This window comes from Lissotriton helveticus, chromosome 2_1 (genome assembly GCF_964261635.1).
Source record: "Lissotriton helveticus chromosome 2_1, aLisHel1.1, whole genome shotgun sequence".
NCBI lineage: Eukaryota > Metazoa > Chordata > Amphibia > Caudata > Salamandridae > Lissotriton > Lissotriton helveticus.
This window is the reverse complement of record NC_136059.1, coordinates 573289820-573308382: the sequence shown is the minus strand read 5'-3', so window position 1 is coordinate 573308382 and position 18563 is coordinate 573289820. Positions and strand designations below refer to the sequence as shown.

General features: G+C 43.2%; 1 protein-coding gene across 3 annotated transcripts in view; it reads left to right on the top strand.

Annotated features, from left to right (window-relative positions):
* The window catches only part of HEXB (hexosaminidase subunit beta), a 353508-nt gene that overhangs the window by 14705 nt on the left and 320240 nt on the right, over nt 1–18563 (top strand). For all 3 annotated transcript variants that reach the window (XM_078675259.1, XM_078675257.1, XM_078675258.1), the window contains exon 2: nt 685–833. In XM_078675259.1, the coding sequence (XP_078531385.1) occupies nt 685–833 (149 nt within the window). The remainder of the gene's footprint in view (nt 1–684; nt 834–18563) is intronic.

Here is an 18563-nt window from a genome sequence, read left to right as displayed (position 1 = left end):
ATTTGGATATTTAAATCCTTTGCAAAGGCAACAAAAGCAGAACTTAATGAGGGTATGAACTGACCTCTTGCATCCATAACCATTCAGCGGTTTGTAGGTTTTCAGATTTAAGGAATATATCTTGACGTCTGTTAAGTCTTATTTAGTCAAGCGTCATTTGCGAATGGCTGAATGCATTAACTTTCTGAATGAGTATGTATACTCTCTGCTTGAGTGATCTCTCTCCCGCGGTGATCTGAATATCATCAGAGGCACATTACTCCCTTGTTTGGAAACTGACATAAGTAAGTTTCTATTATGAACTCTTTACGTTGAACAACCTTGCGATATGAAAGAATGACTGCACCCTGCCTGGTGAAAACTAAACGCAGAATCCTCTGTAATGTTCCCCGCTCACCCGCGTTTGTTTGTGAGGGCCCAAACCTCACTCCACTTCTAATCTTGTAGAAGACCTACTACTGTATTACATCAATTTAATGTCCTAGGTTGCTGTGTATTTACTGTTTAAATAGTTTCAAGTGTCCACCAAGTGTTTTCACTATGCAGGTTGCCTTCAGATAGTCGGTGCTCGACTATTGTATAATGTGTTGAACAGATGTCTGCTTGTAGACATCTTGGCAACCAGTGAAGGTTAGAAATTGTTACAAATTTATTTTTTCTGATAGATGTTCATTTCTTTTGCAGGTATTATGAATACATTTTTGTGAATTCTAAATTGAATGAGGTTCCAGTTGAAAACACTAATGAAGGACAGGTTCTTCAGCTTCAAGTCACAATTACTGAAAGCGATCCAGAATGTGATCTATACCCAAGTGTCACATCTGATGAATCTTGTGAGTATCCACCGATCCTTCGACACACCAAGTGCATAATGTCAAGAATTTAATGTCTGGAAATATTTAACGCTATTCATCGAAAAGTAATTTAAAAGCTCTTCAAATAAGTAACTCTCCCATTCTTTAATAACAAGTAACATGTTGGACAGTCACAGGATGGTAAGTTTTTTTTTTTTTGCCTTTTTAAAGGGATCACATCACTTTACTAGCAAATTAGAAACTGCTATTGTTTCATTTTGCTTTTGCAGCAATAATTGCGGTTATCTACATAAGTGTTATTAACCTTGGGATATTGGGCCAACATACCTTTTCACAGCTGGATTAGATGTTTCACAAAACTAATCTGTTCTGTATCCTCAGCGAAGTAATGGCCCAACATGCCACCAAAGTCACATGCCCAATTAGTTATTTTATGTAATGGTTAATGTTAGGTTTATTTCATTTTTGTTTGTGGTCATTTTGGGTGGGTGATAAATGTGAGTATTGCCAGTTACTGTTCATTTGACAGGTTACCAATAATAATGACTTATTGCTTGTTCTATAACATTAAGCATAGTGTAGAAGTAAGTGTTTCTGCAATCAGAACGCACACCTTGTAACATATATAGAGTATGTTTTCTCATGGAGACCTGTCTCTACTTTGGCACAGTATCATATTGGCATACAGGCACAATAGTAATACCTTTTTGTGTTATCCTGGGTATATCATGTCTTTGTAATAAAATTTACAGAGTACAGGTAACCGACCGTACAGCACTTGATAGTTATTTTTCTCTTTAAAAAAAATCTTCTGTCATCTGAATTTTCGAAATTATATTTGCTTTACATATATTTACATACAGTTGCAAAGCTTTTACATACATTTTGTGATAGACTTCAGAAGCTCTTTGTTAGACCTGGCACCATTGACGTGGGTCTCTCCTGTATTTTTGCCTTTGCCTCCTGTGTTTTTGCTGTGTGTTGGACTCTGTTTTGCTGGTCTAGATGCTTGGGGCACTTTGCCACTGCTGTTTAGTGCCAAAGTGCAAGTGCTCCCTTTGTAAATTGTTGTTATTGATTAGTGATTCCATGATTGGCATATTTCATTCTAGTCAGAACCTAGTAGAGTGCACTGTGTGTGCCCAGGCCTGCAAATGAAATTCTGCTAGTGGACTGCAGCACTGATTGTGCCACCCACAGAAGCAGCCTGTAAAATGTAACTCTGGCCTACCATTGCAGAGCCTGTGTGCAGTCTGATACTGCCATGTCGACTTGGCAAGTGCACATGTTAGTTATCCCTAAAATAGGCCCAAGGTACCCCTATAGGCAGGGTGCATTGTATGTGAAAGGTAGGACATGCTCTGATGTGTGTTGCATGTCCTGATAGTGAAATACTGCCATTTTTGTTTTTCACTATTGCAAGGCTACCTGCTCCCATAGGATAGAATGGGGAGTTTTTTAATAACATCTTTTAAACATAACTGCCCCTGGGGAAAAAGGTAAGAAAATAAAGTTTGATATGCCTTAAATCTGAATGTTAAAATGCATCTTTTTGTGAGGGTGATTTTTGCATTCTGTGTTTGAAAATACCACTTTTAGAAAGTAGGTATTTTCTTGCTTGGCCATCCAGGATGTGGCTGCTTGCTGCCACGAAAAGGAGAAAGGACTTTGCTGTTAGCTGTGTCCCCTACCCTCGGAAGATCTCAGAGGGCTTGAAACAGAGCTTGCCTCCTGTTCTGAAGTCTCAGGGACACAAAGACTTAATTTCCTCTGTCTTTCTGCATCTGGAACTGCTGTTTCAGCTGCCACAGAGGGAAATTGCAACACAGAGCAATGCTGTAACCTGCACCGAAGCCGTGGGCACTGCTCGTGTCGAGCACGATGCAACGCCCTGACTTGCACCGTAGGCCAGACGCCTGCTAATGCTTTTCCGCATCGATCTGAAGCAGTCACCGAGACCCCTGCCTGCACCGGAGCCGAGGACACCGCTTGTGACGTCCACGACACATCACCCCGACTCGCACAGCAGCCCCGACTTCACTGACGCCGGTGCTTCATCAACGCAGAGCCGATACTCGACGTGGGTGACTCCTGAATCCATCGACACCGCACCATCGTAACAAATCGATGTCTTGCCGCCACTGTGACGTCACCTTCCCGGCACAGTAAGGAACAGATGTCTCCCCTCCCCTCCATCGCAGTAAGGAACAGAGGCTTCACCTCCCCTGGGGTCATAAGGAACCAACGCGAACAAAGCATCACCTCCCCGACTCCATGCACAGTCTTTGCTTTCATTGTTTCCTAGGTATTGTTCTTTGGGGGACTTCTCACCTGACAGCGCCCATTCGTGGTCAGCGCCGTACTTTGGGAATTTCATCTGTCACTATGTCATAATAACTCCAGGTGGAGTTATTTGTTGCTACAAACTTTATTTCAGTGAATAACTTATTTTTAAGGATATCTTGACAACTGTTTTGTGGATTTGTGTCGTTTTGGTCTTGTTTGGTTCAGATAAAGATTACTTATTTATCTAAACTGGTGTGGTGTCCATTTGTAGTGTTTTCACTGTATTACTGTATGTGTTCACAAATGCTTTACACACTGCCTCTGAGATAAGCCTGTCTGCTCGTGCCAAGGGGGTGAGCAGGGGTTGTTTTAGAAGTGTATCCCCCTTACCCGGACTAGAAGCAAGGGTCCCTATTCGGACAAAGGTGCAAACCATTGCCAACTAGAAACACCCATTTCTAACACTCGTTTATTGAGACCTGACAGGACCAATTGAAGTGTTAGACCGCTTGTTCTTTGAGAATTTAAAGTATTCTAACCATCAGCCCCCCCACTCCCTTCTTGTTATACTTAGATGGCCATCTCTTCAGCCTTTTCGGTATAGAATATTCAGTTGAAAAGCCCCAGTCTATCCTTCTCAACCTCTTGTTGGTGATTACGCAGTAGCCAGTCACCAGTATTTAGCAATATCTATTTTGGCCAGCCGGTGACCCAAACCATTCAGTTAAGGATTGACCCGTACTGTACCTTCCTCCAAAAGACCAAGAAGTGCACGTTTAAGGGAAATGTTAATTCTGCAACAGCTGATATGTCCTGAGGGGCCTCCAGTCAGTGTTATGTAACATGCAGGACATCCCCATCATGTATGAAATCCCAGGCAATTTTGTACATCATCTGCCTATCTTCCAAAAGAAGTCTGGCTTTCAGTAGACCCTGTGAAAATACTGAAATTGGGTCATGCTTAGTTTAGCTGAAATTGGCAGCTAATAACAGGCTATTTAGCTTTGATCCAGTCACCATTGTCTTATGGGCTTATGTTCTTCTTCAATCTAGATTTAAGTGCAGCAGATCTGTCTGCCGCATTAATGAGCATAGTAAAATAGACATGTGATACACCTTTGCTTACTAATCTACCCATGGCCAGCTTAGCTGCAGGGCAACTGAATACTAGGAAGGAGGTTACACAAGGTCTGTGTACCTTTAGAGAATGCTGTAGTTGGAGATATTATTGCAAATGAGATTTTTGCAATAGGACTTTCTCACTCGGGCTTCGAAGGACTTCAGGTGGTTGCAAACATAGACATCCCTTTGTTTGGATTGATCAATGTTGTTCCATTGGTTGAAATCAGGATGTTTGACCATGTGAGATAGCTATTTTCCCATCTACAGGGGTGTCTCCTGTGATACCTTATGGTTCCCCCCCCCCCACCCAACGGAGACCATTACTCCAGAAATCTAGTTTGTCACAGGAGGAGAGGATGTTGGTTTAGAGCCACCATATAGTATGAACGAATATATGATTTTTCCACGAAGACAAGTTCCACGCATGGCATTACCACGCGAACTTTAGTTCGCATGTGTCTTTACCACGCAGCATTTGACAACGCATGTTTTTACTCCGCAAAAATAACGTTACGAAACATCTCACATCCCATTTAAATTTACATAACGATGCTGATAGGCTACATGCAGTACGAAGGAAAGGATCGATGTTTTAAACAATTAAAAACAACAGATTCCCTTACATTTTATTTTCTTTATTTCATAATGCGCTTAAATAATACCTTAATTAACAAAGTTTAGATTCTTATCTGACCCCTGTATGTCTTTCCCCATCAGCCCTTTCTTCCACCGACCACGGAAACAAGCGTCAAAACACGTCTATCAAAATTGATAAAGGACTTCAATTATGACGTACACGTCTCCTTGTTGGTGAGGCTATTACCTTGTTCGTTTTGAGGCATTGTAGAGCGTTTTTTTTTTTTAAGTTTTCTTCTTATTTATTTATTATTATCCGCTTGTTTTTTTTGTGGGGGGGAGACCCCCCCAACCCCCCCAAGCCCACGCAGATCGTACAGGCAGAACGACAGTAAGGAATACCACTCGCGTGGTAAAGACGGACGTTGAAGGCATACGCGTGGAAAAGACCTTTGCGTGGTGAGTGACGCGTGGTAAATGTTATGCGGGGTAATTCCTTCGTAGTAAATGATGTTTCCCGTATGAACGCAAATCCAGCCACCTACTACATTACATGCAGAAGGCTGCATCTTCCTGCTGAGCAAATAACTGATCGTTAGCCACAAGAGGTTGGGACTTCAATATTATAGTTGTCTCAACAGGTCCCCATCCGTAGACCGATTGGATACATTTGTACAAGGCTACATGAGTGCTTCATCAGCTCAATGGAAGAAACCATATAATTCACACACTTTGTATGGAAAAAATGCTTTTGGACTTCAAATGGGTAATTCTCAAAAGAGGCACTAGCGTAATTTCCCATCCTTGTTGTGGGTCTCGTGAAGTGTGTGTCCCTAGATACTTGTGTTTGAAACATTTTATTGTATATCCAATAAATATGGTATACAACTTCATGCAGTACAACAACAAAAAATCCCAACAGCAACACAATAATGGATAAGGGGGTAAACCTTGCATCTTTCCATAAATTGTATACTCTTTATTGAGGTTGGTGCTTATGATCTAAGATCAATGCATCTTTCCTGAGTGTTTTGCGTTATCTGCACCTACAACCACACCTGTACTGACAATCTTTATAGCCTATCTATTTCAGTTAGGACCAACTTGCGTTGCTAGAACCAGAGGCTCACTTTCTTTTTGCCATCAATTCTATCTGGATTCGGTAATTTACAAGAATTCAAATGACTCATTGCACCTCATCAGAAACTGAGCCCATACAATCTGTTCCTGCCCATGTTTTGTACAGTCCCTCCAATTCAGACTGATATTCTGTCATCTCTGTGTAATGTGATGTATTCTCTGCTCGTCTGTTATCCTTACTGTTGCATCCTTGGAGTGTTCCTTGCTCAGGGACAGCTTTGCCCCATTTGTCACCCTCTCTATGAAGCCTCTGTCTGAATGAGGCTTTGGAGTACTTGTCTATTGTTTCATATATGCTCCCCAATGTATGTTTTTTTTTCCTCAGTGATACCAATGTGGGCTCCTATCATAACGGATGATTTCTTTCTCTAGCTCCTTTATGCCTGTTCTAAGCTGCGTAACGATTCCATATGTTTTACATAGGCAAAGCCAGATTATTACCACTTCCAATGTATCCTGCTCAGTGATTATCAAAGACGAGGTGTGTCAATTATTTTCAGAATGTTGGGTTATCTCTTGGCTCGACATTTGTTTAAAGTGCACATCTTGTAGGATCTTGTCCTCGACCTGAAATTTGGGCTATTATGTCTAGCGCGATATTTTATGTCGAGTGCCCCTAAATGCTTGAAACAATCACTGAATGTACTTCTAGGCTACTGCTTTTCCCCTTATGGAATAGATCACAGATTTGTCCCAATTAACTAACAATTGTGAAACTCTCCCAAATGCACCAAGAATTTTGAGTCGCTGACCTGTCCAACCGGAATATCTGGGAAATCAGATTAGATCATCCATCTTGTTCAATCCAAGTCCCAAGAGGCTCTGTGGCAAGAGCAAAATGGCGAGAGGACATAGGCCATGCTGGCTACCTCATTCAGTATGAAGCAGGACAGACTAAACTTCCCTTACCGTCACCTAGGTAATCAGGTCAATATAAAAGGAGTCTGACATGAGACAAAGCGAGAACCTAAGTTCAGTCTACATATAGTCCTTGGTAGCTTCTCCTAGCTATGAGAGTCAAATGCTTTTTCAAAGTCAACCAGGATAAAAATGACAGTGCAAGGAAGTTCCTTTGTGTAAGTGGAATATGTAACGTGTAGGTTATTGCTGGTTTTTCGTTGTGGCATACAAGATTTGATCTGGGTGCCCACCACCCTCATGAGTCAATTGGCACTGGCCACTAGTTGGAACTCCACATTAACAAGCATTGCATTGGCAAAGCCAAAGGTTTTCAGCTGTGAAGCCTTTTGGCTTTGAGTCCCTTTTTTCTGTCTTAAGGAGCTGCTGTGAATGCACTGCTTGTAAAGCTTAACAGCATGTATCAAAAGATGATTGCCATAGATTCTTTAGCATCTGTTGAGGCCATCTTTGAATGCATTTTGTTATGTTTAACAAATCTGTTCAAATATTGCTTCTGTTAATGCATGCTTGTGATGGTCATCTTAGAGTGATCAGGGAAGCATTTTAAGATAGCCAATAATGGATAGTGTGGCAGGCTTCTAAAAATAAACAAAAAAGTAAACCATGTGGTTGGGGTGGAACGCTAGGTGTGGGGTGAGAGAGGGAAGAGAAGGAGGGAGCAGCAGCAGAGAGATCAGTAGTGATGAAGATACATCATCCAATCAAAACACTGAGACCCAAATGCTCCTGGGCAGGGCAAACACAAGATTAGTGAGGAAAGTAATTGAATAACCAGCAGGGAAGTGAGACGGGTAGCAAATGTATACCGCCATAAGCAAAGTTTGACTACAAAGTTCATTTTTTCATTTGTAATCTCTTGAAAATAATAGGTCATAGCTGTCTGTAGCTGAAACATAGACATTTGGCCAAGGTTCTTATCTATTTATTGTTCTTGAATGCGTATTTGTTCACTTCTAATTCAGAAATTTGACTAGTCCCATAATATTAAATCTGTAGCCCAGTTTGTACTTAATTGTAATTTGTTTTAATTGTTTTATATTGACTAGGGATCTACCCACCTCAAGGAATAATCAACGCTCTTCTCTGGGTGAACACTTAGTCACTAAATTCACCTGATCTCAACCACGTAGTATAGATGGCACAGAGCAGACTGGCTACATTTATGATCATGTGTAAAGTGTTTATGCAGTACCAAAACATTAATCAAGTCAAAATGCAAAACCATAAAAATCCCTAACTGAATTAGAACAAGCATTTGCAATGCAATAGGTCTCACATTTACACAAGTTTGAGCTATTTACATTGCAAATAACAATGCCTTTTATTTTTGTTTTCGTTTTTAAAACATACATAAAAGGCATTGTCATTTACAATAGCTTAAACTTGTGTAAATGCGAGACCTATTGCATTACATATGCTTGTTTTTGGTAGGCACGGGGAGACAAAGTGATTTGCCCAGAATTACAGTATGACGAGTTGACGACGAGGATGGATCCTGGGTTCCCTATTCCAAAGTGGGCAGGACTGGCTGTTAGGCCACACCCTGTCCCCTAAGTGGGTAACACCTATAGTATAACTGCACCCCCCCCCCACCTTTGTAATGATCTTCTGTTTGTGTGTGAATTGGTCATTGAGTGTACCCAGCTTGATGACTTCTGAGTAAGGTCTGGAGAACTGGCGACGGGGGCGTGGTTTGGATAGGCAGAGAGGAACGAGAAATGTTTGTTTAACGTTACATTTTAGGCTTGCAACACCCAAACACATCACCTCGCGGCAATTCACACTCTGTGATGGAAAAATATGGGAGGCAACCTGCATGACCAACACTGCTTTGATGGCACCGGTCTGTGTCGTACACTAATGTCTTAAATAATCTTTAAGTAGAATTATTTGAGAACAACGAATAGAAATCAAGAGTGCGCAATATTGGGTGCAAACCCAGTCGTTGTCTTTGAAACACTGTGTGCTTTTCACACGAGTGGAGACAAATGGGTCTGCCAGAGTCTGAAGCCATAACTTTAATACCTGCCTTGGGTGCCAGGCTGAGTAGCCCTCTGACAGTGATCTGGCAGGCATCACCACTGTCCTGCTTAGAAGCCAAATGACGAAGAATCAACTGGCTTTCCCTTCCCATGATTGAATTGGCTGAAGCCTGGTGTTTAGCTGAAGAACTTAAGGAGTGTATTTTATTATTTTTGGGATTTTTGAAGTGCAAATGTGTGCTCCGTTTGATGGATTTTGTTCTGTGCCTGGATTGAGCACAGCCCTTTGTTTGTGTGCAGCCAGGCGACAAAGGCTCGCTAAGGGGCCTGCGGATTCTGCATTCGTTTTGAGCCTATTGTCTTTTAAACAGTTCCTTGATCTGCGCGTTTTAGCGCCCCTCAAATGAGACATTTGTTTGCTGGAGCTGTCACTTCAAGGCCAAGGGCTGCTGTGTACAAGTGCCCACCTGAGGGCTGTAGAGTCATGGGCTCTGTGGGCTATGGCACGGAGTGCAGGGTGGGGTCGAAGAGTCTGAGGAAGCAGGGGCTGAGTTTACAGCATGCTTGAATGTTACTGGGCATAGCCAGGGGATCAGTACAGTGAGTTCAGAGGAAATTAATGTTAAATAGGGGTTGAGTGTATGGCTTTCACCCAGAGCTCACAGACCACCGCCGCAGGTCAGTCCTTGTCAGAGGGCCGCAGGTGCATCAGAGGGCCGCAGGTGCATCAGAGGGCCGCAGGTGCATCAGAGGGCCGCAGGTGCATCAGAGGGCCGCAGGTGCATCAGAGGGCCGCAGGTGCATCAGAGGGCCGCAGGTGCATCAGAGGGCCGCAGGTGCATCTGAAGGGCACAGCTGCATCTGAAGGGCACAGCTGCATCTGAAGGGCACAGCTGCATCTGAAGGGCACAGCTGCATCTGAAGGGCACAGCTGCATCTGAAGGGCACAGCTGCATCTGAAGGGCACAGCTACATCTGAAGGGCACAGCTACATCAGAGGGGTACTGGTGCATCAGAGGGGTGCAGGTGCATCTGAAGGTCACAGCTGCATCTGAAGGTCACAGCGGCATCTGAAGGGCACAGCGGCATCTGAAGGGCACAGCGGCATCTGAAGGGCACAGCGGCATCTGAAGGGCACAGCGGCATCAGAGGGGTACTGGTGCATCAGAGGGGTGCAGGTGCATCTGAAGGGCACAGCTGCATCTGAAGGGCACAGCTGCATCTGAAGGGCACAGCTACGTCAGAGGGGTGCAGGTGCATTAGAGGGGTACAGTTGTGCTGATCAGAGGGAGTAGAGAAATGGTCACCGAGTCTGCTTGCTTTGCTCATCTTGGGCAATGTCGTCTTCCTGATGTGTGGATTGGTGCTGTTCGCAGAAAGAACCTGGGGCACTCACATCTGGCCCTTACAAGGTGTGTATACCCAAAAATCTTTTCTATATCAAAAGCAAGTCGAACTCCCAATCTTAATCTCGAGTGCACCCTAAAGTGTTTCTGGAAAAGTTCAATTCTAGGCTTCAATGGCTTCCACATTTATGACCTTGGATGTACTTTTGTGTACACAAGCCGTACATGCCCTAATCGCATGACTCCATTCAGGCAAGATAGCTCAGTGGGAGTTTGGCCTGCTGCAGCCGGCATATCACCGGTGTGAATCCCAGTTCGCCTGGCGCAGACATTCCACAACCGATAACGCGGTCAGTTAGTGGGAGATGAGAAGCCGTGGTGTATGCAGATTTACGAAACTGACAGACTGGGGTGGCAAAGATGGGGTTTCCAAGCAGACAAATCTTCAGAGTACTACGGAAATTAGTGAAAAGACAATATCCTGTCACCACATGGACCGCACCGCAGGCAAATATTACTGTAGCCCCCTTACGCATAGCGCACTGAGGCTGCTGACGGCAGCTGTTGCACTTTACAAAAAAAAATAAGATAAAAAGAGCTGTTCCACTTGGCCCATGGCATGAGCAATAAAACACCCTTCCAAAAATGACAGCCTGGCTTGCCACCGTCTGTACCTGCTCACCACAGCCATGCCTCACCTCTGACCCTCTTTTGCCACCGCCAGTTGTGCCTGCCCCCCCCCGGGCCTGCGTGGCTGGCATTCAGGGACCATTCCTCAGCCCCTGAGGAATGCCCGCGCTCGCTGATAACTTTATTTTTGTGACTGGGTGGGTCCCTGCCAGCCGAGGAGGTGGCTGGCTGCGAGCTCAGCGGGGTTGTCGCTGCCTACGACCCTTTCTGTGGAGTTTCGGGTCACACGGGAAACCTTTGAGTAATCGCAAGGTAAGGCCTGGTAGGGTTGTGTGTTTTTATTATTACCTTGAAATAACCTCAAGGTAACAAGCGTTGTATTTTAGCATCTGAAAGTGTGTTCGGTTATTGTGTACCCAGGCCTGCTTCAGGCAACAATTGAGTGGAGAGGTTGTGTCTCTGTGCACAGATTTAACCCCTTGTTCTTATGTTCTGCTACTTAACGGACCCCCCTCAGAAGCACGCTGTGTGCAGGGAGATTGTCAGTTTTATCTTTAATAGGGTTCATTGTGTATATTATAGAAACTCTTGCAGCCCACATGTGCCCTGGAACCCTCGCGAAGTGAAGACCGTCTTCGCTACTCGTGTTACCGGACACTTTGCCTGTTGTGCCCAATTACAAGCCCCAGTCGTTACCGGCAGACAGGCGGTGTTATACGGGACAGCCTGTAGTAATACCAGATGTATTCCGGTAAATCTGTAAGCTGCACCTAGCAGCCTTTTGTAGCCTAGAGAAACATTTAAGAATTACCAGAAAAAATGTGCTCCTATTGGTAATTACCCAAAGTTTCGTGTCGAGAAACAAATACGGTAGAAATGTCGGCCAGCAGTGAAATTACAGTCTCTGCCCTGGCCCCTGTTTTACCCCCACTTCATGGTTTTGGCCAGGATGTTGGATATTGCAGTAAAAACTCTGATAATGGCCGCGTCGATTTACCATTGTCCACAACTATTTCTGGAATGGTTAGGTTTCTGTAGAGATTTTTGGAAATAAAGTCTGGAGACATTGTTTCCACTGGTGGTGCCAAAAATGCCAGAGATGTTTCCAACCAGCGCGGTCCCGAAAGTGAAAGGAGGACCGCGCTGCACCCAGAGCATGGGGATCTCTTGTCTTTATGGGGCCATGTGTTTGTAACACATAGCCCCATAAAGATAGGAAACTGCTTTGATACAGACGCAAAGCAGGCCACCGAGTCCGGGCTCGGAGGCCAAAGGGCTTCAACTAAAAACCCTAATTTCCAATGGCAGGACACTGTTTACCATAAACGGTGACGTCAGCCAATGGAAATAAGGGGCGGGGCTTAAACCCCTTTTCTAAAACTACTCATTAACAATAAATCTCGCAGAGTGAGCTGCACATGCGCAGCAACGCTATGCGAGACCTAAAAACGGAGTAAAATGTAATAAATAAAATGAGAAAATAATAAAATAAGCACAATATCAAAAATTCAATAAAGGAACCTGGGGATATAATTGTTTTTTTTTTTTAAGTTTAAAGTAGAAATAGTGCCTAAAGCCACAAAGCAACATTGTTGATCAATGGTCACGTAGACTAGTGTGTAGGCATGATTTGAGGCTGACTGCACTGGAGCATAGGTCAGATATACCAACCTGGTTTGTCCTTGGTCAAAGATTTTATCTTCTGAATTGGTCCTTTAAGTTCTACAACAGGAGTCACTTCTAAAGACCCAGGACCTTGAGGGAGGTACTTGGAGACTCACAGGGTGTCAGCAAAGGCCAAAAGCAGGGTCCAGTCCAGGCACAGTTACCACTGGTCAGCTGGGTACCTCCAGAAAGAGGCCTCTTGCAGGTTGTCTACCTGTAGCCGCACAGGGGGTCAGACAACTGACCCTTGCAGTCCACTTCGTTTTCCTGGGTACAACACGCAGCAGATCCAGTCCTTCAGGGCTCCTCACAGGTCACAGACAGCAGGTAGAGTTTACTTCTCTTCTTCTGCAGGTCCTGATGTGTTTTGAACTGGGTGTTTGGAGATGCCAGATTTATACCTGGAATGAGCTAATGGGAGGGTGTGATCCTTGGCCTCTACCTAACCAATTGGGTAAACGTTCCTAGGTGGAAGCCTTATCCACTTTTGCAACAGCTCCTGACTGCCCTACATGTGTCAGGATATTGTCAAGATGGCAATAGACTTTGGTCACACTAAGCTTGGGCTCTGAGGGCTGGGGTTGTTGTTGGGAGTGTACTATGGTAATCCTATTGTCTTCTCCCATCTAGCACTAAAATCCAATTTGAGGCAGGCACTGTACCCACAACTACCTCCGAGACCAACGTCTAGTTGCTAAAGGACCCTGCTTTTTTTCTACCAAACAGTGGATCGACAATAATAGCCTTGGTATCCTGTTCTCTCCTGTACAAGTGTGCCCCAAGTTTCATCTGTGGCTCAACAGACCTTCTCAAGCAGGATTTGACGCAATAGTGTCAACTAAAGATGCCCACAGGGCCAACCCTGCATATTCTGTGGAGTGCAGAGGAGTCAATTCAGGCCAGCCTATTGTTTGTTCCTGAATAGCATTTCGTAATTTTTGCACTCCAATTCAAGGCTAAGAACGAGCAAAAACGTATGCTAATTAGCCAGCTGACTGTTCAAGTTGGTGTAAAGAGCAAATTTCTGAAAGGTACTTTTCTTTCATATTTATTAAAAATTCGGCTTAACCATTGAATTGGATCTTTAATAACTATTAAAATAGTTGTTTACATATCTAGGTGGTCTTTTTCTGAGTTTGCAGTAGCTGTATTTTAATCTGCGTTCTGGTTTTCTTCATAGGACAGCTAGGCCTGCCACAGTGAAAATAGCTTTTTGGGACGAGATTTTATTAATTTTCTAAATGTTCTCCTTTTAAATACCATATATCCTATCTTGTGGGCTACAAGGCCCAGGTTTGACTTACTAATATCTAAAAAATAAGTGTTTGCTTGTCAAAAGGGTTTGTTCGGACAGGTTGCAGTGCATGTTTTATTTACACTGTTAGGCTGCATTGGTAGGCCTGAAATCATGTTTGTTTTGTGATGTCACAAAAGGTGCTGCGGTCTACTAGTGGCATTTAAGTTCCAGGCCCTGGAATCATTTTGTACCATATACTATGGATTTATATGCAGATTGAGTACACCAGTTAGGATTATGCCAATTTGACTGTTTATGGGGCAGGACAGGTGCTGTATTACTGTTTAGCAAGGGTAAAGAGCACTGTTCTAAAGTCAGCAAAAGGCAAAATTCCAGGATAACCATATAGAAAAGACAGATTTTCTATAAATAGTAATCATAAACTATAATAAAAAGTGAAATAAAAAAAATCATCTTCGAAAACGAGATCAAAATAACTCTTATTAACGCAAATACATCCGACTAAAAACCTTAAATAGGACTACAATAAAAGGCTTTTCGAAGTTCTAGATGATGAGACAAAGCGGAGTAGTGCAAACAGAACTGGCTGTCTTCTGGTTAATTATCTAAATAATAAAAAATCATGATCATACATATTGACTCTCAAGCCTAAAGGTGGAACTATTGCCATCAAATATACAGTTATAATGCAGACACTTAAGCTATTTCTTCTAAGTTCATTGCATCACAAAATTGATACAGGGCAAACAACAGTAGCTGATGAGGCTTGCAAGAAGATTTCAAGGTTATTAAATGAGGGAAATAAAATACTTTGAGATCTAGTTGAGAACATGAAAATTATGACGTTCATTATTTATCTGCCATTGACTAAGGTTCCTGCTCTGGATGGTCACCAGCTTATTCAACACTACAAACCATGAAAGATGATTTGGAACAGTTCATTGGGTTTGCTACTCTATATAACCGTTCCCTTTAAGCCGCGCACGCACCTCTCGTGACGTAAGTGCGCACTGCCGGCGTTGGAGCGTGCACGCGAAAGTTGCGCGAGAGATTCAAGCCGCTGCGTTAAAAAAAGCAAGCGGCGCAAAAACCAAAAAAGCGAGTGGCGTGAAAACCAGGCACTTTTTGTGTGCGTGTGCCGGAGGAAGAGTCGTAGCAGAGTGCTGGCCGAGGAGTGCAGGTAAGGCTGGGTTGGGGGCTGAGGTCTGGCGGCTATGGGCAGAGCGCGAGGCAGATTGCGGGCTTTTGTTTAAGTATTGATGTTAATCAGAGCCCCTTCACGGGCTGTGATTACCATCAGTACTTGAACAAAAGCCCGCAATCTCCCCCGGAACACGCATTACGAACAAAAGAGTAGAGTCAGTTTAAAAACACAGCGTGTAAAAGTACACGCTGTGTTTTTAAACTGGCTCTACTCTTTTGCTCGTAATGCGCGGCTTCGACAGTAATTGTGGGCTTATGTTTAAGTATTGATGTTAATCACAGCCTGTGAAGGGGCTCTGATTAACATCAATACTTAATCAAAAGCCCACTCCAGGTCAGCGGGCACTGCTGACTGTTTCCGCTGCCCCGCATTCCTGCTGAGACCAGGCTGAAGCGGTGAGCAGCCACTTCTCCATGCAAGCCTCCTTTTTCAATGCAAAATGTTAACTTTGTAAGGGCTACCCTACTCCTACCAGTGCCCCAGGCTAAGTGTCTAAGTAAAGAATATGACTCTCGAAATAATTTCCTGGGTATAATTAAGGGAAGGTTGGCAAAATGGTAGCGCAGTCCTGGGAGTCCAACCAATTTTTCCTGCACTATTCAAGCTATCGTTGACATCTAAAATGTCGAGTAGAACGTTACTTGTGATCCAGGGAGCGTGTTGCAGCACCTAGATTGCCTCCAATCAATCTTTATGGTATATTTTGATATCCAGATAGCTAAATTTGTTTCTCCCATGATAAATCACTGCTGCCCAAGCTCACCCTCGGCTACACCAATGATGGGTTTAAGTGGAATATACAATATTTGTTCCAACTGACCCCCACACCACTTGAAAGTCTTTAAGGTGTACAATATCCGTGTTATATCAACATCAATATCATTTACATATACTAACATGTCAACTACATACAAGGAAATGTGATCTAATATATCATTTGCTTCCCAATTCAAAATGTCTCTCAAAATTTTATCATATAATGCCAATAAACCATATCAAAGGACTTTTTAAAGTCAAGGGCCAAAAAGGCCAAACTCAACCAGCAGTGAGGGGCAGTTTCAAGTTTACTCCTTATGCTTACAGTTGTACTGAATCAGGAAATTAACCCATTTTGGTTATAATATATTAACACTGGTAAGCTTGGCATAAGTCTTACCGCTAGGATTTTGCTGAGAATGTTCTACTCTCTATTTGAAGATTGACAAGGGTCCATGTGAGGCTATGCTCAGAGGATTGTGCCCAGGCTTGGGGAGTGATACTATGATAGGTTTATTTAATGTAGGGGAAAGATGACCAATTTCTAATGCAGACATTAATAGTTCATCCAACCTCGGGGTCACTAGAGGGGCGTATGTAGAGTAAAATTCTATATGGTGCTCATTTGAGGCTTGTGTTTTCCCTGTAGCTGCTTCTGAGAGAGCTCCTCTGATCTCTTGTTGAAGGATGCAGGACTCCATCTCTTCCCTCTGGCAAGGGCTATCTGATGTAGTATTATATCATCAGGGAACATCTCAATACCTTCATCGCTGGGATTGCAAACATTTGTCTAAACCTCTCTGTAATATTCATAACCGGCTGTGCTGATCTCACCTTGTGTGTGTAATCTGGCACCCGCCTTGTCTTTAGTTGTTGTTACTAGGATGTCCTGATGCTGGGTTTTATTAACCACGCCAGTAATCTGATTGGCGTTGTCCACTACTGTGTGTTTTTGTTATGAAGTGTAATTTATGCCTCCCGGTCTCTCATTTAGTGCCACGTGTTTCTCCCTGGCTTGAATTATAGGTGCTTACTGATCGGCATCAAGTGCAGCAACCTGCTCAAGTTTCAGGAGTGAATTCTCAACTACTTGGAGATCATACTATATCACTTGTCATGCTTTATTGTCGCTTGAATACATGTTCCACTGATCACCACTTTAAAAGCTTCCCGCTCTACTAGGCGAGAAGACGCCATGTCTGTATTTTTATTTCAACTCATTCTTTATTGCTTCCTTCAACATGACCCTATAAAGCTATTTCTTCTATAATGGCTGACTGTAACCTTCATTTAGGTATGAGGGTAAGTATTTTCCCTCAATGTATGCGCAACTCCGTGGAATTATGATCAAAGATTGCATTACGAATATAAATAATTTGGCTCACGTGGAACTGCGGGAAGGTGGAGCATATTATGTGATTCAGCCTCTTCTGTAAATTGTGTGGTCATTTCCTTCTTGATTCACCTTTATTTACATTTTCACCTTCCTTTCTCTTGTCCTTTTCTCTCCCGGACACATAGGCTATCACACTCGTCTAATTTCCCCACCATCACCCTCTCGATCTCTTGCTTATCTCCTTTCTGACCTCCTACTACCTTTTACTTGTACTTCCCTCTTCACCACCAAAGGCAGTGGAAGAATTTTTACCACCGGAGGTGAAGGCACATATTTCAGTACCATCTCATCTAGCAATGGTTCAACGTGTTCTGCTTGTAATGCTAATATGACATTCCCTGCTGGTGCCAGCCATGCATCTACCTAGTACCATCTTCCCTAAATTTAAGATATTCCCTCAAACATTCCCCTATCTTACTTGCACATCGCCCTTTCTGTAGATCACATACCCTCTCTCACCCATCTATATCAGCATTTTTTATGGGTTGCCCTGGTTTTCTCCATCCTCTGACACCCTGCTCCTTCTCTATAACTCACACTTTCCTCCAGCTGTCTACACACATACACACATAATCATCTCTGTCATGTCACGATCTTCTCTCATGCATTCCTTCCTCACCCATTCCCTTAATATACTTTCTAGACTCACCTCTCTTCAATCCTATCTCTTTGAGATACTCCTCTGTACCCCAAACCCATCTTACCATCCACTCTTTAAACACACTCACACCTCATCTTCCTCAGTAATGTTCCCCTTAATCACTCACATACACAGGAACCCACCTACCCTTCCTTTCCAATCCTCCTTCCCTCTTCTAATTTGACATTGTCACACATCTTAGCCTCCCTTGCATTCCGCTTTCTTTTATTCTCTTTACTTTCTCTCCTGTTTCTCACACACATTTTCAGTTGCTCCCTCTCACACAGATGTACACACACCCCAGGTTTGTTGTGTTTCTACACTCCTTATCACCCGGTAAAATGTTGAATTATCAGTTTTCAAATTTACGCTGGCTGATGGCGCTTGAAAAGAAAGCTATACAGTATGGAAGACTTACTTCAATGCAATGAGGATTTCAAGATAAAACGCGAATGTTTAGTTATGAAAAAGAGCAAAATTAAGATTTGGTCCATTTACAAGCTACTCAACTTTGTGTTGGTAGATTGATTTCCACACTTTGAGGAATAGTAGTGATCCATTAGATGGGTTTTGTTTGGAGCAAACTAACCACTAGTCACTTAATTACGCTCAAAAGAGGTACATACCATTACATTACAACAGTGTTTCTAAAATGTATAGGACATGCTCAGGGCCTCAGTCCACGTCATGGCTGGCTGGCCTGGTCATCCACTGACACAATACAGAGTTCCAAGTACCATCTGCTGTTTACTGGACGACTAAATGGAAAAACTGCGCTATAAGCGCTGTCTACAAAAACAAGTTATGATTATCTTACTGAGCATGC